This window comes from Chiloscyllium plagiosum, unplaced genomic scaffold (assembly GCF_037043375.1).
Source record: "Chiloscyllium plagiosum isolate Xiang-an unplaced genomic scaffold, Cpla_swu_hap1 HiC_scaffold_16, whole genome shotgun sequence".
In the NCBI taxonomy this organism is placed as follows: Eukaryota; Metazoa; Chordata; class Chondrichthyes; order Orectolobiformes; family Hemiscylliidae; genus Chiloscyllium; species Chiloscyllium plagiosum.
The window spans coordinates 78,212,509-78,234,194 of record NW_028270154.1 but is presented as its reverse complement, the minus strand read 5'-3'; the positions used below and the strand labels follow the sequence as shown (position 1 = coordinate 78,234,194).

General features: G+C 42.8%; 1 protein-coding gene across 5 annotated transcripts in view; it reads right to left on the bottom strand.

Annotated features, from left to right (window-relative positions):
- The window catches only part of LOC122556787 (serine/threonine-protein phosphatase 2A 55 kDa regulatory subunit B beta isoform), a 571,983-nt gene that overhangs the window by 23,102 nt on the left and 527,195 nt on the right, over nt 1–21,686 (bottom strand). For all 5 annotated transcript variants that reach the window (XM_043703958.2, XM_087995470.1, XM_043703960.2 and 2 more), the window contains 2 exons: nt 10,280–10,457; nt 5,404–5,568 (listed from right to left, as the gene is read on the bottom strand). In XM_043703958.2, the coding sequence (XP_043559893.1) occupies nt 5,404–5,568; nt 10,280–10,457 (343 nt within the window). The remainder of the gene's footprint in view (nt 1–5,403; nt 5,569–10,279; nt 10,458–21,686) is intronic.

The window sequence follows — 21,686 nt, the reverse complement described above, 5'->3', positions numbered from 1 at the left end:
AAAGATGAGTGGTAAGTTTTTGGGTTAATTTTTCTTAACACCACAGTAACAAATGACAATTAAGACCATTTCCTTCTCACCTCATTCCTGAATTATTTCTTCAATTTTACAATGCTCAGTTTCTTATTATGCGGTTATTTTCATTCATTTCCGTAATGACTTAGAACACTCAATTCCCTGCATTGTGTCTAAGATGACAGATGATAACTCTTACACTGCTCTCTGAAAAGCTTTATTTCTTCTCCTTTTGACTTGAAGCAACTAGTTTTCCACAGAGTGTTGCCACCTCAGTTGTATATGGATTTTTTTCTCCACTCAGGTCGCTGACCTGAAACCTTAACTCTGCTTCTCTCTCTCAGATGCTGCCTGACCCATGGAATTTTCCAGCATTTTTTTGCTGTTATTCCCTTTTAAAATTTCATTTTGATTGCATTTGATCTGTTTCTGTTCTTCAGTTTCCACCTTAGTTGCAGTTGAAAAGAATTGCCTTCCTAGATGATTCAATTTATTTGATTTTTACTCTCTTGCAGTTGTATAATAGAATCATAGTATGATACAACACAGGAGGAGGCCATTTGGCTCATTGTGCCAGCAGCAACACTTTGAAAGAGCTGTGCAATTAGTCTCACCCCCCTGCTACTTCCCCAAAGACTGAAAAAATTCTCCCTTTCAAGTACTTACTTAATTCCCTTCAGAAAATTATTGTCAAACCTGATTCTATCACCTTTACAGTCCGACCATATTTCACTGTTTAAAGAAAATTCTCATCTCACCTTTAATTCTGCTGCCAAATGCCCTGAAAAAATATGCAACTTTTAAAATCCACCTAGAAAAATGATTCACCATAACGGGTTCAAAGTTCTCTCATTGTATAATGCATTCCAAGCTTTTCATCTGGCACATAAATCCTTTAAGTATGATACTTAGTCCCTGCAACACGATATTGATATAAAGCAGTGTATTTTCCATACACACATATCTCTGCTGGATGTGAGTGATGAAACACCAGTGTTCTGATCCAATCTCTTAATAACATCCTTCATCTGACAGGTTTCAATGATGCACATTGCTTATCAGATCCTTAACAAATATCGCAATCATAATGTGATGAAGCATTCACATAGAAAGCACTGATGGACAGTGAATGATAGGCCACAGGAACCGAATCCAGCTGAGATGAAGGGGGTGGAACAGTGGGAAGGGGATTAAGGATGAGACAGAATAATGAAGACAGGCAGGACATTTACAGAACACCATGAGCTAGGAAATTCCTCTGTGGCACTTTATTAATTGTATACGATAAAATCCAGAGAACTTATCGCAATGCAAGGCAAAGTCACAGAACTTATATTACGAGCTTTAGAAAATAATACATTAAGAATGCAAAGTGAAAGAGCTAAGGTCTATAGCGCAGGATGCTGTCAACATTCTAAAGGAGAATATAGCGCAGCAATGGTGACTAGGCAATGGCAAGTTCTGAACAACCTGTCGATTGCATGAGGAAAGGAGGTTAAAGGATTAGACTTGGAACTAACAGCAGGTTGCTGGGGAACTAGAGGGAGCATAACTCAGAAAACAAGTAATAGGGGAATTAGTACAAACCTCTGAGAAGCAAGTGGATTAGATTTCTGAGATGCTATGTGTACTTTTATGAATGAGTGGATTCAAAGATCTGGTGACTTATTGTATCACAACATCTAAGTGAAACATTCTTGGTCTTAGCCCTCAAGGCCACATCTGTCCATTCTGGTTAACACCTGTGTAACCAAGACAGAGAACCATGCACATTTCATAGAACCACAGAATTATACAGCAAAAGATGGAGGCCATTTGGCCCAACTCGCTTGTGCTGGCTGTGAAGGTTCTCTTTTATTTAGTCTGAAGGCTGATGCTGCACTAAGGTAGTCTGCTGTCGCACACTAAAACACCATGGCTGAGGTTGAAACTCGCTGTCAGTCAGCTGGTTCACCATGGAAGCGGCTGCAGAATCTCATACTCTCCATGAAGTTCTCACAGACACAGAATCTCACATAAACGTAGGCCATGGTTATTACTTTTCCCTTCTAGTTGCAGTTATTGAGGCAACTGCAGCAATCTGTTTACTGCCCTGACAAGCCGAATTAAAACCAATGCAAACTATTGTCGAACCAAGGATTTTTGGATCTGTTTGGTTTAAGCCAACACCAAGCCAACTGTGAGGATATTATTGTTCACATCCCTACATTCCCAAAAACATATTTTTAATCAGTATTTTCTTCTCTGTGTTTCAACCAACTTCCTATCCATCATGCCTCTCTCTCTTCTGGCTGGGTCTTCATCTTATTAGCAAGTGTCTTGTGTGGTACATTGTGAAGGAAAACCACATGTCCAAGTTTTATGTTGTTAAGATTACTAACAAACTCTTATTTTCACATGGGTTTTATAGCTTAATGGAACAACTTGGCTAGAGGAGTGTCAAGTTCTGGAGCACATATCTTCAGTATTATTGCCAGAATGTTGTTGGGCCCATGGGCTTTGCAGTGTCCAATGCCTTCAGCAGTTTCATGACATCAGATGGAGTGAGTTGAATTGGCTGAAGACTGGCATGTGTGATATTGGGTTCCATTGGAAGAGGCTGAGTTGGATTGGCACTTGTGACTGAAGATTATTGCAAAAGCTTCAACCTTATCTTTTGCACTGATGTGTTGGGCTTTTCTGTCATTGAGGATGGGGGTATTTGTAGAACCTCCTCCTTCAATGAGTTATTTAATTGTCCATACCATTCATGACTGGATGTGGCAGGACTGTAGAGCTTAGACCTGATCTGCTGATTGTGGAATCACTTAGCTCTATCTATCGCTTGCTGCTTATGCTGTGTGGCATGAGACCAGTCTTGCTTTTTAGCTTCACCAGCTGCTGCAGCTCCTACAGCGCCTACACTCTCCATTGAACCAGCGTGATCCCCTGGTTTGATGGTAATGGTAGAGTAGGGGATATATTGGACCATGAAGTTTCAGATTGCGTTGGAGTATGATCCTGCTGCTGCTGATGCCCCATAGCACCTCATGGATGCTCAGTCTTGTGTTGCCAGATTTGTTCAAAGTCTATCCCATTTAGCACAGCGACAGTACCATTCAACAATGTGAAAACAGAACTCATTCTCCAGTAAGAGTGCACGGTCGTCACTTTTGCCAATACTGTTCTGGACAGATGCTTTTGTGGCAGGCAAATTAGTGAGAAGGAGGTCAAGTATGTTTATCCTTCTTGCTGGTTCTCTGACTACCTGCAGCAAATCCAATCTAGTTGCAACATCCTTTAGGACTTAACCAGCTCAATTAGCAGTCCTGCTGTTAAGAGTCTTGGGAAAGGGTACTGAAATCCTCCAACCAAAGCACAGTGTAACCTTCAACGCTTCCTCCAAATGTTACTCAACAGCGAGGAACACTGATTCATCAGTTAAGAGTTGATGTTAGTTGACAATCAGCAGATGGTTTCCTTGCCTAGTTTGACCTAATGCTGTGAGACTTCATGGTGTACAGAGTCAATGTTGAGGTCTTCCAGCGCAACTCTCAGTGGTTAGCACTGCTGCCTCATAGTGTGGGACCCAGTTTCGATTCCACCCATGGGCGACTGGGTGAACTTTGCACATTCTCCCTGTTTCTGAGTGGGTTTTCACCGGGTGCTCTAGTTCCTTCCCACAGTCCAAAGATGTGCATCTAAATTGGATTGGCTATGGGAAACGCAGGGTTACAGAATTTAGGGTGGAGGGTCTGGGTCTGGATAGTATGTTGCTTGACAGATCAATGTGGACTTAATGGGCCAAATAGCCTGTTTCCACACTTTAGGGATTCTGCGCACTGTATGCTAGTATGCTGCTACAACTGTTGGGTCTGTCCTGCCTGTAAGAAGGACCTGAGATTTAGTGTTCTCCTCCCGCTCACCAGCAAAAGAAAGGCCATGCACTGAAGATTGGAGCAAGGCTATCCCAGATTCTGCACTGTCTGTGGAAGGGTGCTACTTGAACGCAACAAATGTCAATGCTCAGGGAACAAGCCTTGTCCTTCAGTTAGACTCTTGCCAGATGTCTGACCTCAACACACAGTTCAACAAGTTCAGATCATGTGAAGGCGAGTCATACTGAACCCAACACTTCAACAGTGTTTCTCTTTCCACAGATGCTGCCAGACCTGCTGAGTTTCTCCAACAGTTTTTTTCATTGGTTTCCTTTAATAACCAATGCTCCCATTTTATTGGGTAGCAGGGGTTCTAGGATAATGGTTGTGTCGTTGCTTTCCTCGAGACTGGCTTGTAGTTCCTCTGGACACGTCTCTGCACTACTGCTTCCATTATTAAAAACCACACAACACCAGGTTATAGTCCAATGTCTGATGAATCACCTGATAAAGGAGCAATGCTCCAAAAGCCGGTGATTCCAAATAAACCTGTTGCACTATAACCTGGTGTTGTGAGATTTTTAACTTTGTCCACCCCAGTCCAACACCGACACCTACAAGTCATGGGTTCCATTATTATACACTTTAAACCCTGCACCTTTATCACTTCTATCATTTAATTTCTCCTGCCTACAACCCTATTTACAGAACTTCCTTACTGTTCTTTCTTCCAGACCTTCTCTTTGGACTTGCTTATAATCTGTTACATTTCTCACTTTTTCCAGTTCTGATGATTAGTAATTGACTTGAAACCATAACTGTGTTTCTTTACCAGATGCCACCTGAGTATTTCCACCATTTATTTTGTGTATTTCCAGCTTCATTGCTACTCCTTTCCTTTTCTTTTTCTTTTTTCACAGATGTGGTTCCTGCTGGCAACATCAACATTTGTTGCTATCTCTAATTACTGTCAAGTGGCAACTGCCCTGAATTGGGTGGCTTGCTATGCCACATTGCTGTGGTCTGGAGTCACAGGTAGGCCAGACTGGGTTCAGATGGCAGATTTCCTTCCTTAAAGGGCATCAGTGAACCAGATTGGCTTTTAGAACATTTGAGGATAGCTTCACGGTCACCATTATAGAGACTAATTTTTGAAAATTATTATTATTCAGCAACTCAGTTCAATTTTTACACACTTCAGTTACGGGATTTGAACTCATCTCCAGAGCATTAGCCTGGGCCTCATGATTACGGTCTATTGGCATTGCTGCTTTGCCACAGTTTCCCCACAGTGCAACTACTGATCCTGTAATACATTCTCTCTCTCTCTCTGTACCTAACTCCTGGTCTCCATTTGGCAGGTCCTCAGGAGTTGTGTCATGGGTATTTACAGCTCTCCTGCCTGGGGGAGGTGGAATCATGGGTATCCACCTCCCAGTGCCCATTTTTCAAATCTACCACGAGGAAGACCATGGCCTGTGACCAAAACTGTCAGTGAGTGGCACAGTGGCAAAATGAGGTGGGTACTTACGTTTGGAGTGTTTATCACATAGCGCTGATGCTCGCATGTCGCACAGCCGAATCGTTCCTTTACTGCTACTATACACAAACATGTTACACTGGTGCGGATGAAATTCTGCTGCTGTAATCACCTCTGTCAGCTCTTCCATGTTGGCTGGCTTTATATCTACAATATCTGGAAGACCGTGATTGAAGGAAACAACCAGTCTGAAATGGAACATCCACCACCTCACTGCCAACATGTCATAGAACATTATACTTTACCTCCTGAGTCCTGGATACATGGAGAGCTGAATGGAGCATAGGTTTCAAGCTGATAATCACCATTTCCCAAAGTTGCTGTGTGGAAATTAATGCCTTCACTATAACAGTGACTGCACTTCAAAAAGTCCATCAGCGGATGTAAGGCTTTTTCTGATGTCACAAGAGACATTATATAAATTCAGAATCATCTTTCTTTCTATGTTCATCAATAGTAAATAAATGTAACTCACTAACATATGACTTATGGGCTTTAATACAAAGGTACAATGAACCTTTCACTTTTATTCTGTAAATGAAGGAGACCTGCATTTTGCAACAGACTGTAATTATGTATATTGTGAAATGTTCATAATTATGCAGTCCTTTGATTATTTTATACTTCATTTTATTTTAATGAGGACCCATAACTACATTACGAATTAAACAAGTAATCGTACGTAATTCATAGCATCACAATTCTGCACCTGTTGCCATAGCGATTTTTCCAAGAAACCAATTATCAAATTACCTGATACATTAAAAAGGATAATAGCATCTTAAGGGGGTTGGAATGCAAATGGTGGATGTTAGTTCAACCGAAGTAAAGCAGTAAAGCATAATATATCCAAAGATCCAGGGGTACTGACGGCAAATATACAGCCTCAGAGCATTGCTCCAGCATAGATCAGCTCATTAGCCACCAAAAAGATAGCTCAACAAAGCAGACTCTACATGTGAGAGAGAGGTGTAAAAGACCAGAACAAAGAGTCAAGCAAATCCAAGAGAGAAAAGAAAACATAGTTGCATTTATTTCAAAAGAGATGGTGCTTTATGGAAAACAAGTTGAAACGTCTGTTCATTATTCATCAGCCATAAAGGACTGATCGATTGACAGTCAAGGATCATCCAGTTGAGTAAAAGTCTATTCACGTGCCCACAGGGTGTCGATTGACCAATGGTGGGAGTCTGGGGATGAGAGGTGGTCAAGAGTCAGATCAGGTTCAGCCAGAATTGGCAACAAAAATTGGAGGGCAAAGGGCTTGTACCTCAGTTAAACTGCTATCCTCACGAAATCTAAAACGCATAAATAGACCACTCAGCCTAACAGGTCTGTGCCAACATTTATGACCCACTCAAACTCCCCCCCCCAGCTTCTTCATCTAAGTATGAATTGAAGACATTTATTGCCAGTATAATTAGGCTGTGAAGGCCACTTGTGGTTCAGAGACGAGGAGAACCAAAATTGAAACACATTAAGCTCTATTAAATGGCAAAGGAGGTGTATATATTTAACCTGCTTAACTCTTTTTCCACCCTGTTAAGACGTTCATGCACACGTACAACTGACAGCTGAAGAAAGTAGTTCAAGTGAAAATGGTTTTCATCCTCAAAGCCTCATTGAACTATGATCTAATTTTCCGAGTCAGTTCTGGAACTAACTTCAAGCAAAAAAAAAAATCCAACCTTTTCCTTAACCATTTGACAGCGTGTAGTAGGCTCTGAAGCACCTGATTAGCTCCTGTAATACCAACATTCTGCTAAAGTTATTGCAGCCAAAAATGAATCTCTAAAGTGGTTGTGTTCCTTGCAAGGATTTATCTTTCCCGTAAAGTGAGCCAAATGGAAAAGGCAGTCAAGGTAACAGAGGTGCAAATGGACCCTTGAGGCAAGTTCGATCAGGCTGCATCTCTGAGTACTATGGGGTCCTGTAAATCCACTTACTATTGATCAGGATTTTAATTGCTCCTCTCACTGGTACAGGACACAAATGGTCTGGTGTCAGACGGAACAAAACCTGTTACCACAGAATCAGCATCAATAATTATTCTCATCAATCATGGGCTGTCACAGACTCATGCGAGTCCCAGGATTAGGACATGATGAGGATTAGTAAATCTTACAGCTCAACATCTACAGTTGACATGGGGGAGGGAGAGAGTGACACATCAAAATGGGTTTCTGACATGCACTGAGAAAGTTGGTTGAAACACAAGTTCTATTAACACCAGGCTCCTTGATAGGCCAAGATGTTCCCCTTCGAGTGCAAGGAAGGTCACCTTCTTCCACTCACTGAATTCTTAACCGTCCTGTTCGGAAAGGTTGGGTGTAGAGGTGAGAGAAGTCTCACCCATTGGATGGAAAGGTAAGCAGAGCCTCAATATTCCACCAAGGCACCCTGCTGGATTCAACAGCATTCCCTGGAAGTAAGGGCCCTGGGGGCTCGGTGTTCCCACCTGCTAACCAGGTAACTCAGAATTGGGGAGCTCTGTTTAATGCTGAAAAATGTGTTGCTGGAAAAGCGCAGCAGGTCAGGCGGCATCCAAGCAGCAGGAGAATTGACGTTTCGGGCATAAGCCCTTCTTCAGGAAGTTCAGGAGCTTCTTCAGGAGCTCTGTTTAATGACACCATTATCAGGTAGGAAGGAAGCGCTCCTGCTCATACAACACCCACCAAAGGTGGAGACAGCTAGCTCCTTCCTGAGATCAGGTCCTTTAACCAGGTTCCCATTGCCTTTTAAATGGCAACACTCACAGCCTGGCCTGGGATTGTGTGCCATGCTCCCCAGTGGAGAGCACCCCCCCACTGCCAAAGGATTAACAACTCATGATGGTGGGGTAAGACCCTAAACTGGGCATGAACTGCCCATATAAAGTCTCAACTGGTAGCAGGATGGGAAGATCATCCACAGGTTTTTCTGACGTGGCCTTAATTGGGGCAGAAGCAGGAAGGCAGCAGAGTCTTCACCCACCAAACTCTCACCCGACTGAACACTCCTTCACACCCTCAAACACACTATGGGCAAGGTCAGTAATAAGTTCCACCCTTTGTATATGAACTGAATCAGACTTTGGTTGGAGGCTTCCTATGGTTTAATAGAGACAAAAATCTGCGGATACTGGGGAGTAGGTTAGAGCGGTGGAACAGGGAATGGAGATGGTGCAGTGACAGCTGTCTAGATGATGGGGGGAGGAAAAGCACTTTGTTCAGACATCTGGGAAGCTCGCGAGTGGAATGTCTCCTTGTCTGAGCAGATGCAGCGGAGGCAGAGGAATTGGGAGAATGGGATGCAGTCCTTGCAGGTTACTGGGTGGGAGGAGGTGTAGTCCAGGTAGTTATGAGAGTCTTTAGGTTTGTAACAAACATCTGTCTGGAGACTGTCGCTGGAGATGGAAATGGTGAGATCAAGAAAGGGGAGGGAGATGTCCGAGATGGATCAAGTGAACTTCAGGATGGGGCGGAAGTTGTGGGTGACGTCGATGAACTGCTTCAGTTCAGCCTGGGTGCAGGACGCTGCGCCAATGCAGTCGTCGCTTTAATGGCGGAAGAGTTGGGGCACAGTGCCTGCGTAGGTATTGAACAGGGACTGTCCCTTGATTTGGAGGATATGGGAGGAATTAAAGCAAAAGTTATTGAGGGTGAGGACCAGTTTGGTGAGGCGGAGGAAGGTATTGGTGGAGGGGGACTGGATGGGTCTTTTGGAGAGGAAGAAACAGAGGGTCTGGAGACCATTCTTGTGGGGTGTGGACGTATATAAGGACTGCACATCTGTAGTGAAGATAAAGCACTGGGGTCCGGGGAGCTAGAAGTTCTGGAGAGAAGGAGGGTGTGGGTGGTATCGTAGATGTAGGTGGTAAGTGCCTGAACTAAGGGGGAGAGGATGACATTGATGTAGGACGAGATGAGTTCGGTGGGGCAGGAGCCCTGCTGATACACACTCCCCTCACCTCTATCCAGGGAGCCAAACAATCCTTCCAAGTGAGACAGAGGTTTACCTGCCTCCTCTTCCAACCTAGTTTACTGCATCAGGTGTTCCCTGTGTAGTCTTCTCTACAATAGGGAGACCAAATGTAAACTTAGGGAACAAGCATCGCAGCCGGGTCCACAGGGGCTGACCGGACCTTCCAGTCACTGCCAATTTCTATTACCCCAACCATTCCCTTTCCGACATGACAATCCTTGGTCCCTCCATTGCCTAAACAAACCACAGCACAAATTGGAGGAACAACACCTTATCCTCTGCCTTGGCAGCATACAGCCCGGAGGACTCAATGTTGAATCCTCCAATTTCAAATAACCTCCCTCCCCATCTGCTGACTCCCATTCCAGCCCCTAGCCCTACTTTCCACTGCTCTCTGCCACCAACTGGATTCATGCCTCCCACTGATCAACCAGGTTGTACCCTCTGCCTGTCTTCACCAATCCCCACTTCACCACCCTGCCCCTGCAAACCCTTTTATCTGCAACTTCCCCCACATGCATCCCCAGTCCTGAAAAAGCATTACACCCTCCACTTCTCCATCTCCTGATGCTGCCCGACCTGCTGTGTTCTTCCAGCCTCCCAACTGTCTCCTATGGTTTAATAGCAGTCAATAATGACCCTATTCAGATACACAAGGGGTAAGGATACTTGGCTGAATGAAACCAGTGAAATTATTTAAGTGACAGTTGGAACATCTGTGCAAAGAGAGGCAGCAAATCAGAATTTCTTTTTTAAATTATAGATTAAATTAAAGGCCACTTATTTGCACTATTTCTGGCCCCTATTCTATCAGACCATCGTGCATCAATATTCCAGTGATCAGAATCACAATCATGTGAAAAATATTATTTATTGATGAAACTTGTTTTCCGTTCAAGGATACTGAAGCTTCGGTTGGTAATCTCCAGGTGCCAAAGGTTTATCCTCAAGTCATCCGCTGACATGTATGTCTCATAGTCGCTGTTTACGGAGATGGAGTTGATGTGGTATGTGTGAGCATTGGCAAACACCCTACGAGGACTGGCCTCCACCATCAGATCCATGGGCCTCAGCACTGGTACCTGGGGAAAGAAACGTGTATCAGTTTGAGAAACAAAGTACACAGCTCAAAAGTACATTAGGCCAGCCAACACTGTAGTCCTGAATTGTGTTAATTTTGTCTTTACATAGTGTACAGTACAGATAGAGACCATTGAATCCATCTAGGTCATGTTCTAGTTTGCACTCTACATGAGCCTCCTTTCACTTAACTCTATCAACATAAACTCTATGCCTTTTCTATCTCTCACATATCTCTCTAACTTTCCAAGAAAGGCATCTATGGCACTCTTCTCAATTCCTTCTTATTAGTGACTGTTTTTCACACTGGAGATAGGGAAGAGCTATCCTGGTACAGACAGTGGAAAAAAAAGGGGCGCGCTGGTTATCACTGGGCCTGGAGTCACACGTGGGTAAGGACAGCAGTTTTTCTTCCCTGATGTGCATTCGTAAACCTTACAACAATGATAGTTTCACGGTGATCGATATTGAGACTAGCTTATTAATGGAAATAAAGTTCCACCTACTGCTGTGATGAGATTTCACTAACGCAGCATTAGCTTGGGTCTCTGGATTATCACTGATACAACAGCATATCCCTGACCAATTTCAGCAATCTCTGTCCATGGCTCTTCAGTACTTGGGCAGGATTAGGCTGCTTATCTGTAAGATCTCTGTACTGCTGAATCCTGCCAACTCTTACACATGGACACACAATGGGCACAGCAGAAAGGGTCACCAGAGAGTATGGAGCCTTGTCTCAGCCAGGACTTTCATGACAGTATCATTTTCAACAATGGCGAAGTTTCTTGATGATTAACGTTCATCTGATTTCAAAGCAATTCCAAAATAAAAACGAGAAATAAAGTTATTGAATGTGACTGACTTTAATCTGAAATATTCCTGGATGTTATTGAAAGTCTTTAACAAACCCAAGCTGGAATTTTGACCAAATTCTCTAAAAGTATTTGCAATCTACTCACATCATCAGGCCCTTCCTAATCATCTGGAGCATAAGCTTCTAACAATGTGCCATTAACCATGTTGAATTTGCAGCAGTAAGACTGGACTTGGAAGAGTGAATGTGCATGTCAGCAAGTACAGCATTCGAGTATGTGTGTACACATAGCTCAAAAGGTGCAAACATATTATGTGGGCGAGTGTGTGTGTGAGAGAGAGACAGAGAGACACAGAGAGAGAGAGACACACACAGAGAGAGAGACAGAGAGAGAGAGAGACACACACACACACACACACACACACACACAGAGAGAGAGAGAGAGAGAGAGAGAGAGAAAATGCAAGAGAGATATGCACACTCTTAATTCCGAGAGAGAGTTCAGCCACAGATGCTGAGTCACCATTCAGATGCCAAGGGTGGAGTGACAGCAGAGTTCTGACAGCACCCTATCTGTGCTGAGGCTGTGAAAGACACACTGGCTAATGTGGCGTGACAAAAATCAGCCATGTATTATTCAACACAGCTGGATATTGCAGGATGCCCGGAGACACAGGTTGCGCTGTTCATTCTGAGGTGAGGCAAACCTGATTGTCAGTCAGTCAGGCAGTCACCTCTGTCGGGGAAGGGCACCACTACCTCGCCTGCGGAACCTACTGGTAAGACTGAGAGAGTTCTTACTGAATTATTGAATGAAGCCCAGTGACCCATCTCTAATTAGTCATGCAACTTCAAAGGTCTCCTAGCACAATGAATCAAGTACTGATCTGTTTAACATGGCTGTCAGACAGTGCACATGATGAATTACGTTGAATAAATAACCTGTTTTACCCAGTTATGCTGCATTACTCCAAACATTTAGCGAGATTCTACAGGCACACATTAGCGTGAACTTGGGAGGGGGGACAGGTTAGCTGTCTTTTTGCTATTCCTTCCTTGACCTTTAATCTCAAATATGCCTCTCAATGTTTAACACCAATCTGACTGATGGAAGATCAGTTTTGAGATCCAATTAAGTGCTAACTATTTGTGGCACTCCTTCCATTACTTTTATAAAGGAATAATGCTCCGTTTTAGAGGAGATATTAAACCATTACAGTGGGTTGCCTTGTCTTGATGACACTGATGGATGTCACTGTAGCACTACTAGAATCAGAGCAAGTGCTCCTGGTGCCTTTGGCAATATCTTATCCTTGACCAAGACCACAGATATTTAAAAAAATGATGCTTCTGCTAATGGGGTATGTTTACTGATGTCGCAAGTCCTGAAATAAATCATGGCTGAACGATTGACCACCATTAGTTAATTTGCTTGCTGTGGGATCTTACTGTGCATGAATTGGCTCCATTTTTTCCCAAATTTGCAACAGGGTCGGTAACCAGACGACAGGGTTGTGAGTTGCCAAAAGAATGAGAAGTGATGTGTTATGCAATGATCTAGAATATATTGTCTATACTGTGATTGAAGTAAATTCAACAATAACTTTCAAAGGAGATGTCTATATAAAGGAAAAATTCACAGTACTTTTGGAAAAGATCAGGCAAGTGGGACTATGACTCAGTGACTGCACTTCATTAGCTATGAAGCAAGAGTTTAGGCATTCCAGTTGATAGGCTGTGAGGCTCTTTATCCCTCAGCTTTCCACACAGTCCCCATGCCACCTGCATCTTAATCAGACAGTCATTCAGTTCCACTGAAAGAGTTCTCTCATACCTGTCCCCATTATAAATCATGGCTGAGAGCTCAGTCCCATGAAACGACTATCTCAGTAGGAAATTTTGTTTTGACACCTGGAGAGAACTGTTGATTTCCTTTGACTGACATCCTTAAGTGGTTAAAATATGCTGTTCTTTCTGTGGTCTCTTTTGTCCACGTCTCAACATTTATTTGCCTAAAAATAAGAGATGTAATATATTTGAAGCTTCTGTTATTTTTACCTAAATGCTATTCTGTTTGACGTAATTGTAGGGTTATAGTTTCAGGACCATTTTTCTGCATTCCTCAAAGTCCTCTTTAATTCACCTCAGCCTAATATAAAACTACAGCCTCTGTAAAATTGTCTAGCAATCTGAATTTATGTACTTTACGTTTCTTTCCCATTCACATATGCTAATTGAGCTTAAACCCGCTCCAAGCACATTTATGAGCCTCCATACGAGGAGAGTGGTCTCAATTCTGTTGAGATGCAGCCTATTACTTCTGAATAGGTGCCTCCCACCCTAGAAGGTGGGAGGTTACCTCAGAGAACAACGGAATCTTGATCAGATGGGCCAAGGAGTGGCAGATGGAGTCTAATGCCCCAAGAATTTGAAGGCCTCTATTCTGTATCATGCCTCAGGGCATAGTGATCTTCCACACCTTCCAAATTCAATTCTTGCGGGCATGCAGCACTGGGAATAACCCAGTGATTACTGCCTGTAAGATTCTACTTTAAAATCTCCTTCCTAGCCCCAGACAATATGACTGCAGAAACTCAATTCTTGTCTTTTCTATGTTGTTGGTACCAAAATAGACCATGGCTCAAAACCTGCCCCTGCAGAAGATTAGATTAGATTAGATTACTTACAGTGTGGAAACAGGCCCTTCGGCCCAACAAGTCCACACCGACCTGCCGAAGCGCAACCCACCCATTCCCCTACATTTACCCCTTTTACCTAACACTACGGGCAATTTAGCATGGCCAATTCACCTGACCTGCACATCTTTGGACTGTGGGAGGAAACCGGAGCACCCGGAGGAAACCCACGCAGACACGGGGAGAATGTGCAAACTCCACACAGTCAGTCGCCTGAGTCGGGAATTGAACCCGGGTCTCTGGCGCTGTGAGGCAGCAGTGCTAACCACTGTGCCACCGTCAAGATTCTGCACTTTTTCTGTGTATTTCTTCAACCTGGCGTTAGGGAGGCAGCATACCATGCAGAACTCATGGAGCGCCATGGTGGCTCAGTGGTTAGCATAGCTGCCTCACAGTGACAGGGACCTGGGTTCAATTCCAGACTCTATGTGGAGTTTGCATGTTCTCCCAGTGTCTGCATGGGTTTCCTCACTGGAGGTGCTCCTGCTTTCTCCCACTATCCAAAGGTGTGCAGGTTAGGTGAATTGGCCATGCTAAATTTCCCACAGTGTTCAGGGATGTGTAGGCTAGGTGTATTGTCAGGGGTAAATGTAGGGTAGGGGAATGGGTCTGGTTAGGTTACTCTGCAGAAGTTCGGTGTGGACTTCTTGAGCCGAAGGGCCTGTTCCCACACTGTAGGGATTCGATGATTCATGATGATGGTTGTAGAAATGCCTCTCTGTTCCCTCTCACATCTATGGAACATGCTATAACAACTGTGTCTCTACACTCTGGTGCTATGGTCTTGAGATCAATGCGTAGGTGGAGCACTGCTGTTTGAGAGTGGCACACACCATGCAGAATCATGTACTTTCTCTTCTCCCTTACAGCTACCCAGCTATTGTCCTGAGCTCTTATTGCTCATGGAGTAACAACCCCTGGATTGTGCAACTCAGGAAGCACTCACACTTGCAGAAATCCTGAGCTCGAGTTAGAGATATTTCCTTCATAGATGGTGTCACAGGACACAGGAAGTATCTATATACCCTCTTTAATAGTCTTGTCTCTACCTTGTTTAAACAATTAAATTCAAATTTGTTCCTCTTAATCTACTTGGTATTTATACTCTTATCGATTTACTTAGTCTTATACTAACCTTGGTTGAATGCAGGTCATTAGCAAACATTAAACTGAGGCTCCACTTATCTTCTCAAATAGAAGTAAAAGATCTGCTGGCACTATTTCAAATTTGCTGTCCATATCAATATTTAACCTTCAACCAATGTTATAAAATCTGATTTCTGGTTCCTATCTCATCATGGTTTATGAAATCTTTCTGTGCGCAAATTTCAACAATTAGCAATGATTAGTTCAACAATATGAAGTGCTTTTAACATGTCTTGATATTTGAAAGGTGGCATACATTTGCAAAGTCTTTCTTCAATAAATGTTTACTCAGCAGAAAATATCAATCAAGTCATCTGCTAATGTATATTTGATTGAGATCATTGTTCATAGACCTTTCTGTAAACTTGCCATAGGCCAATATTTTACCTCCCAGCTTCAAAAAGGATCTAAATCCTGATCCAAGAATTATGAGTATTGAAAGTGCACTTTTGACTCCAAACCTATCTCCTGCATAGTCTTCCTATTTTGAATGCTTTGTGAATGAAAGCATCTCTAGGGTTTTTAGCATCTCTATATGTTTACTACCCAAGAACTAGAAAGGTACGAGTGTATATTGTGTTACTTATAACTAAATGTTGGAATTCCCATCGTTCCGAAGAAAACACAATCATCTCCTCACAATTCCCAATGATTGAGAGATAATATCTAATGATGCACTCAGTGTAAAGGTCACAAATTACTCAGGTATCCTATAATGCTAATATTGAAACTTACACTATGTATTCAGCCATCATCCCTGTGCTCACTGACAGCCAGTTTGACAACACTTCAATTTTAAAGATCTCACCTCTTTCTTTCAAATCCCTCAACAATCCTATCACCACCTCCAGCCCCGCAACTCTCAGAGATAATTACTTTGTTCGAATTCTGGACATTCACCACATTTGGCCTGAAGTTGGACTGGTGCCATCTATTAAGATGGGAAAGAGCAAGAGACATGGATGGAAGAGACTGACAGAAGAAGAGACAAAGATTGAGAAAGACAGAGAAAGGAGAGAGAAAGAAAGAGAGATGGAGAGAAAGAAAGGGAGGGAGAAATAAATAAGGGTCATCCCTGCTGTAATGCAGATAAAGGAGGCTGTTTTGGGTCCAGGGAGACCACATAACCAGCAATTAATGAATTGATCAGGTCACAGGTGGTGGTGGAGAGCTGCTTTTCAGAATGTGACCAGTGGAGTACCACAAGGATTGGTGCTGGGTCCACTACTTTTCATTATTCATATACATGATTTGATGTTAACATAGAAGGTATAGTTAGGAAGTTTGCAGATGACACCAAAATTGAAGGTGGACAGCGAAGAAGGTTACCTCAGAGAACAACGGAATCTTGATCAGATGGGCCAAGGAGTGGCAGATGGAGTTTAATTCAGATAAATGTGAGGTGCTACATTTTGGAAAGGCAAATCAGGGCAGGACTTATACACTTAATAAGGTCCTGGGAGGTGTTGCTGAACAAAGAGACCTTGGAGTGTAGGTTCATAGTTCCTTGAAAGTGGAGTCTCAGGTAAATAGGATAGTAAAGAAGGCATTTAGTATGCTTTCCTTTTGTTGGTCAGAGCATTGAGTACAGGAGCTGGGAGGTCACATTGCAGCAGGACAGGACATTGATTAAGCCACTTTTGGAATACCATGTGCAATTCTGGTCTCCCTCCTATAGAAAGGATGTTGTGAAACTTGAAAGGGTTCAGAAAAGATTTACAAGGATGTTGCTAGGGTTGGAGGGTTTGAGGTATAGGCAGAGAGAGGCTGAATAGGCTGGGACTGTTTTCCCTGGAGCTTTGGAGGCTGAGGTTTTTGAAATCATGAGGGGTTTAGATAGGGTAAATAGGCAAGATCTTATCCCTGGGTTGGGGGAAAGTGGAAATATTTAAAAGGGACCTAAGGGGCAACTTTTTCATGCAAAGGGTGGTGCATGTACGGAATGAGCTGCCAAAGGAAGTGGTGAAGGATGGTACAATTACAATGTTTAAATGATTTCTAGATGGGTATACAAATAGCAAGGGTTTAGAGGAATATGGGCCAAGTGCTGGCAAATGGGGCTAGATTAATTTAAGATATCTGGTCAGCATGGACGAGTTGGACCGAAGGGTCTGTTTCCATGCAATAGATCTCTATGACTTGATTCAGCATTGTTGATCAAGGGATAAATATTGTTCAAAATCAGGGCATGTTCTCCATCTTTTCTCCCAGCATGCTACCATTGAGTCACAATTGACTCTTGACTCCAGGTCAGTGACGTTAAGCTAATCCTTGCCAAGGGCACAGTGTGCTGCGATAGTGAACATCAGAATAGCTGGTTGGGAGAGGAAAGGTCATCAATGGTTTGCACCCTTTACTACTATTCAGAAAGGCCACTTTCTGATAGTGTGAGGACCAAGATAGGGCTTGACTGTTAAGTGTCCCATGGCTTGTCAACAGTGACTGCTTTGTCTCGCTTGTGATTCCCCTTGATGTGAGAGTGGTATTGGGGAGGGAGGGAGGGAGGGAGGGGTTATGAGCTGTATTCCCCACCCCAGGAGAAAACAAAGATCAGACAAGAAGATGGGGATGTAGATATGCCGACACATTCGGAGACAGCCCAGTCTGTTCTCTTTGACAAGCAAATGGCATTTTCTGACAGTTTAATGCCACCAATTTTAATTTCAGCTCTTAATATAGCGTAGTACACCAGCGATGCAAAGCACTTACTGGTGCACTTCAGCAGCGTACAGGCGAAAACAAAGGGCTAATTGAAGTGGAAAATGTTTAAACAGACAGAAGGGATGAAAGGTTGATTGGAGGGCCTACAAAACAGTGGCAGCAGCATACCAGGAGGTTAATCTGATTTCATACACTGTGATTTTCCTTTTGTTTCTGCTTTAGATTTTTCAATTTCCTGCCACTCCCAATTTAATCTTGGGTTCGAGCTGGAGGAATTTTATCACAAGCTTCCCTTTTATGAGGCTGGGGGTTGGGAAGGACTCCCATCCTTTTGAACTAAGTCATAAAAGAAATGAAGACGTAGCTGGTCAGAATAATTCATTGTTGAATTGACAACACAACCATTACCTCATACAGAGGTGGGTGGGGGGAGGGATTCATATTAATAGAGGGAGTGGATGATACTCACAGGGGTCACGGGGCCTTTAATTCTTCAACAGGCCTTAAGTAGGAAGGAACGCACAGTTCAATCTACTGTTCAAAAATGCTCCATTAATTGTTGTCATGGTGACCCTATCATCTCAGCTGATGAAATGCATCAGAAGATTAACAATATTTGTTTGAGTGAACCTTTGCTTGTACGGAATGTCCTGCTCAGTCTCACTCGACAGGTGCCTGTTGCTGAATAATGACAGAATTAAATTTTTACCTATAAACAGCACAGGAGTGGGTTACTGAGCCCATTCAGTCTTATTCTTCACTTGAGCATCCTCCCATTTTTCTTCACCTGAACCTACCATCAGAAACATCCGTTCTCCCACAGATCCTTGTCTAGCTTCCTCTTCAATACATCTGTATTAAACAAAAAAAATGCTGGAGAAATTCGGCAGGTCTGCCAGCACCTATGAAGAGAAAAAGAGTTAACATTTCAAGTCCAATGATTCTTCTTTAGTTCTAAAGAAAAGCCATACCAGACTGAAAAGGTTAACTTTGTTTCTCTCGCCACAGACCTGCTGAGTTTCTCTAGCATTCTCTGTATTCGTATCAGATTTCCAGAATCTGCTTTTACCCACTGTAGTACATAGTAACAATTGCTTAATAGTCTTTGGATGAAGAGATTTCTTATGAATTTTCAAATAGATCTCTTGGTTACTATCTCTTGGTTGTGTTCTTCCCTACAAAAATCACTCTCCTCTCTAGTATAAACCTTTCCTATTTAAAGATATTTATTAGGTCACCCCCCTCCGCCTTTCACACCCCCTCCACCCCCCCAAAAAAAGAGAGAGACCCAACCTGTGAATCTTTTCTTGATATGTACACCCACACATTTCTGGTAGCATCCATCAAAACCTTCTCCTCATCCGTCTAGGGCTTCAAACACATTATAGAACCAGTAATACTGTAATAAGTGTGGTTTCACTAAAGTTCGATACAAGTATAGCATAATGTTCCAATTCAATTCCATCCCTCCAGAAATAAAGCCCAGTGTTTCTTTGTATATGGTCTTGGAAACCTGTGGTAGAACTGTACCCTGGCATTCTGATGTCTGACAGGACTAATTCACACTATTGCACATCAGTCGCTCATTACCCTGTACAGCAACGTGTCTCTCAAACAACTTCCTCACTGACAGATGCTTACATTTTAAACTCATTCCTGGTGAGTTTTGTGTTTTTTAAAATTCATTTATTGATTAAGTATGCTGCTGACTGGCCCACCTCTGTTGCCCTTGAGAAGGTGATTGTGAGCTGTCTTCTTGAACTGCTACAGCCCATATAGTGCAGGTTCAAAGATGTGAGGGAAGCAGTTTTGAACCAGTGACACTGAAGGAATGGCGATACATTTCCAAAAGCGAATGATGAGTCGCTTGCAGGTGATGCTGTTCCCATGTATCTGCTGCCCTTGATCTTCTCAAGTGGTGGCTGAGAGCTTGAAAGGTACTGTCTGTGGAGCTTGGAGAATTCAGACCTAGTGGTGCAGGTACGTAGTTCCTTGAAGGTGGCATGACAGGAAAACAGGGTGGTAAAGGCAGCATCTAGCATGCTTGCCTTCACTGGTCACAGCATTGAGTATAGGAGTTGGGACATCATGTTGCAGTTGTACAAGACACTGGTGAGGCCACTTCTGGAGTACTGCACAAAATTCTTGTTGCCCTGTGATAGGAAGGATATTATTAAACTGGAAAGGGTGCATAAAATATTTACAAGGATGTTACTGAGACTGGAGGGTTTGAGTTAGTAGGAGAAGCTGGATAGGCTGGGACTTTTTTCCTGGAGTGTCGGAGGCTGAATGGTGACCTTATAGAGGTTTATAAAGTCATGAGGGGCATGGACGGGGTAAACAGACATAGTCTTTTCCCCGGGGTGGGGGAGTCCGCAGTAGAGGGCATAGGTTTAAGGGTGAGAGGATAAAGATTTGAAAGGAACCTGAGGGGTAACCTTTTCCACAGAGGATGGTGAATATATGGAACGGACTGCCAGAAGAAGTGGTAGAGACGAATACAATTACAATATTTTAAAAACATTTGGACCGGTACATGAATAGGAAAAATTTAGAGAGATATGAGCCAAATGTAGGTAAATGGAACTAGGTCAGGTTTGGAAGCCGGGTTGTCATGGACAAGTTGGAGCAAATGGTCTATTTCTGTGCTGTATGACTCTATGATTTGGTTACTCAGAATTCAGTGGAGCACCTTTGAGATTTACTTCTCTATCACAAAGTTAAAGTAGAGAGAAATTATTGTTCTGCTAAGGAATTACAAGATGCAGTGGAATTGTACCAGAGAGAAAGAAATGGCCTACCCTCCATTTACATAGAACATAGAACATAAGAGCGCAGTACAGGCCCTTCAGTTGACAGGATGGTGGTGGAATAAGAGAAATAGTTAAAGGAAATCCCTTCTAGCAAATTACATCGTGCTATGGGATAGGAGATATTAATAAAAATATCAATACCCTTCAAATGGCAAGCTTGAACTCTTTCTAGAATAAATAAAATCTACGGCATGGACAAACACCATTCAGGCCAACTAGTTTATTCATGACTTGAGCATTTTATGGCAATATAATGGTGAGTTATTACCACTCATGAATATTGAGAAATAAATCAAACAGCAATGTTCACTTATTAAAGATTGACCACAGTTAAACACAGAAATCACGAAGTTGCAGTCCTGGTTATGCTGCACTGCCAGAAGCAGAATGATAAATGGTATCTGATGAGAGACTTAGAGCTGAAACAGCGTTCTGTTCTCTCAAGATATTCAAGCTAAAAAGTTGGATTTTTTTTTAAAAACAGGTATAAAACTTACTGATGCGTGCATTTGGACAGTATTGCAGGCACAACTAGCTACAGTAAGTGGCCAAGACAAATTGGGTATTGTCTTTATTGCAATGGGATTGGACTACAGGAATAAAGTAGTTTGCTAGAATTATGTGTGGCATTCCCTCAGAATACAGATGACTGTGCTCATGATAAGGCCCAGTGCCTATAATCTTTGAACAGAGGGAGGCTGTTGCATGAAATGGTTCTAGTTTACTAGGAAACTCTCTTGCTCATCACAGAATATCAGAAGCATTTTCAGATTGATAATTAACCTAACTTGGCTAGTTATGATACACCTTCCCGGTCTATCAAGTCCCATGTGGGATTGAAACCAGTGTTTCTGGCATACCCAGTATGCCACAAGACCTCCTGTCACAATCGTACAGGGCTCTAGTGAAATCACATTTAGGAGTACTGTGTACAGTATTGGGCTCCATAACATGCTCTCGAGGCTGTATAACAATGATTCACTCGTTTGGTCCCAGGGATGAGGGGGTTATCCTATGATGACAGACTGAACAAAAAAACTTGATGAAATTTAGTAGAGTGAAGGACGATCTCGCTGAAACTTCCAGATTCTGAAGGGG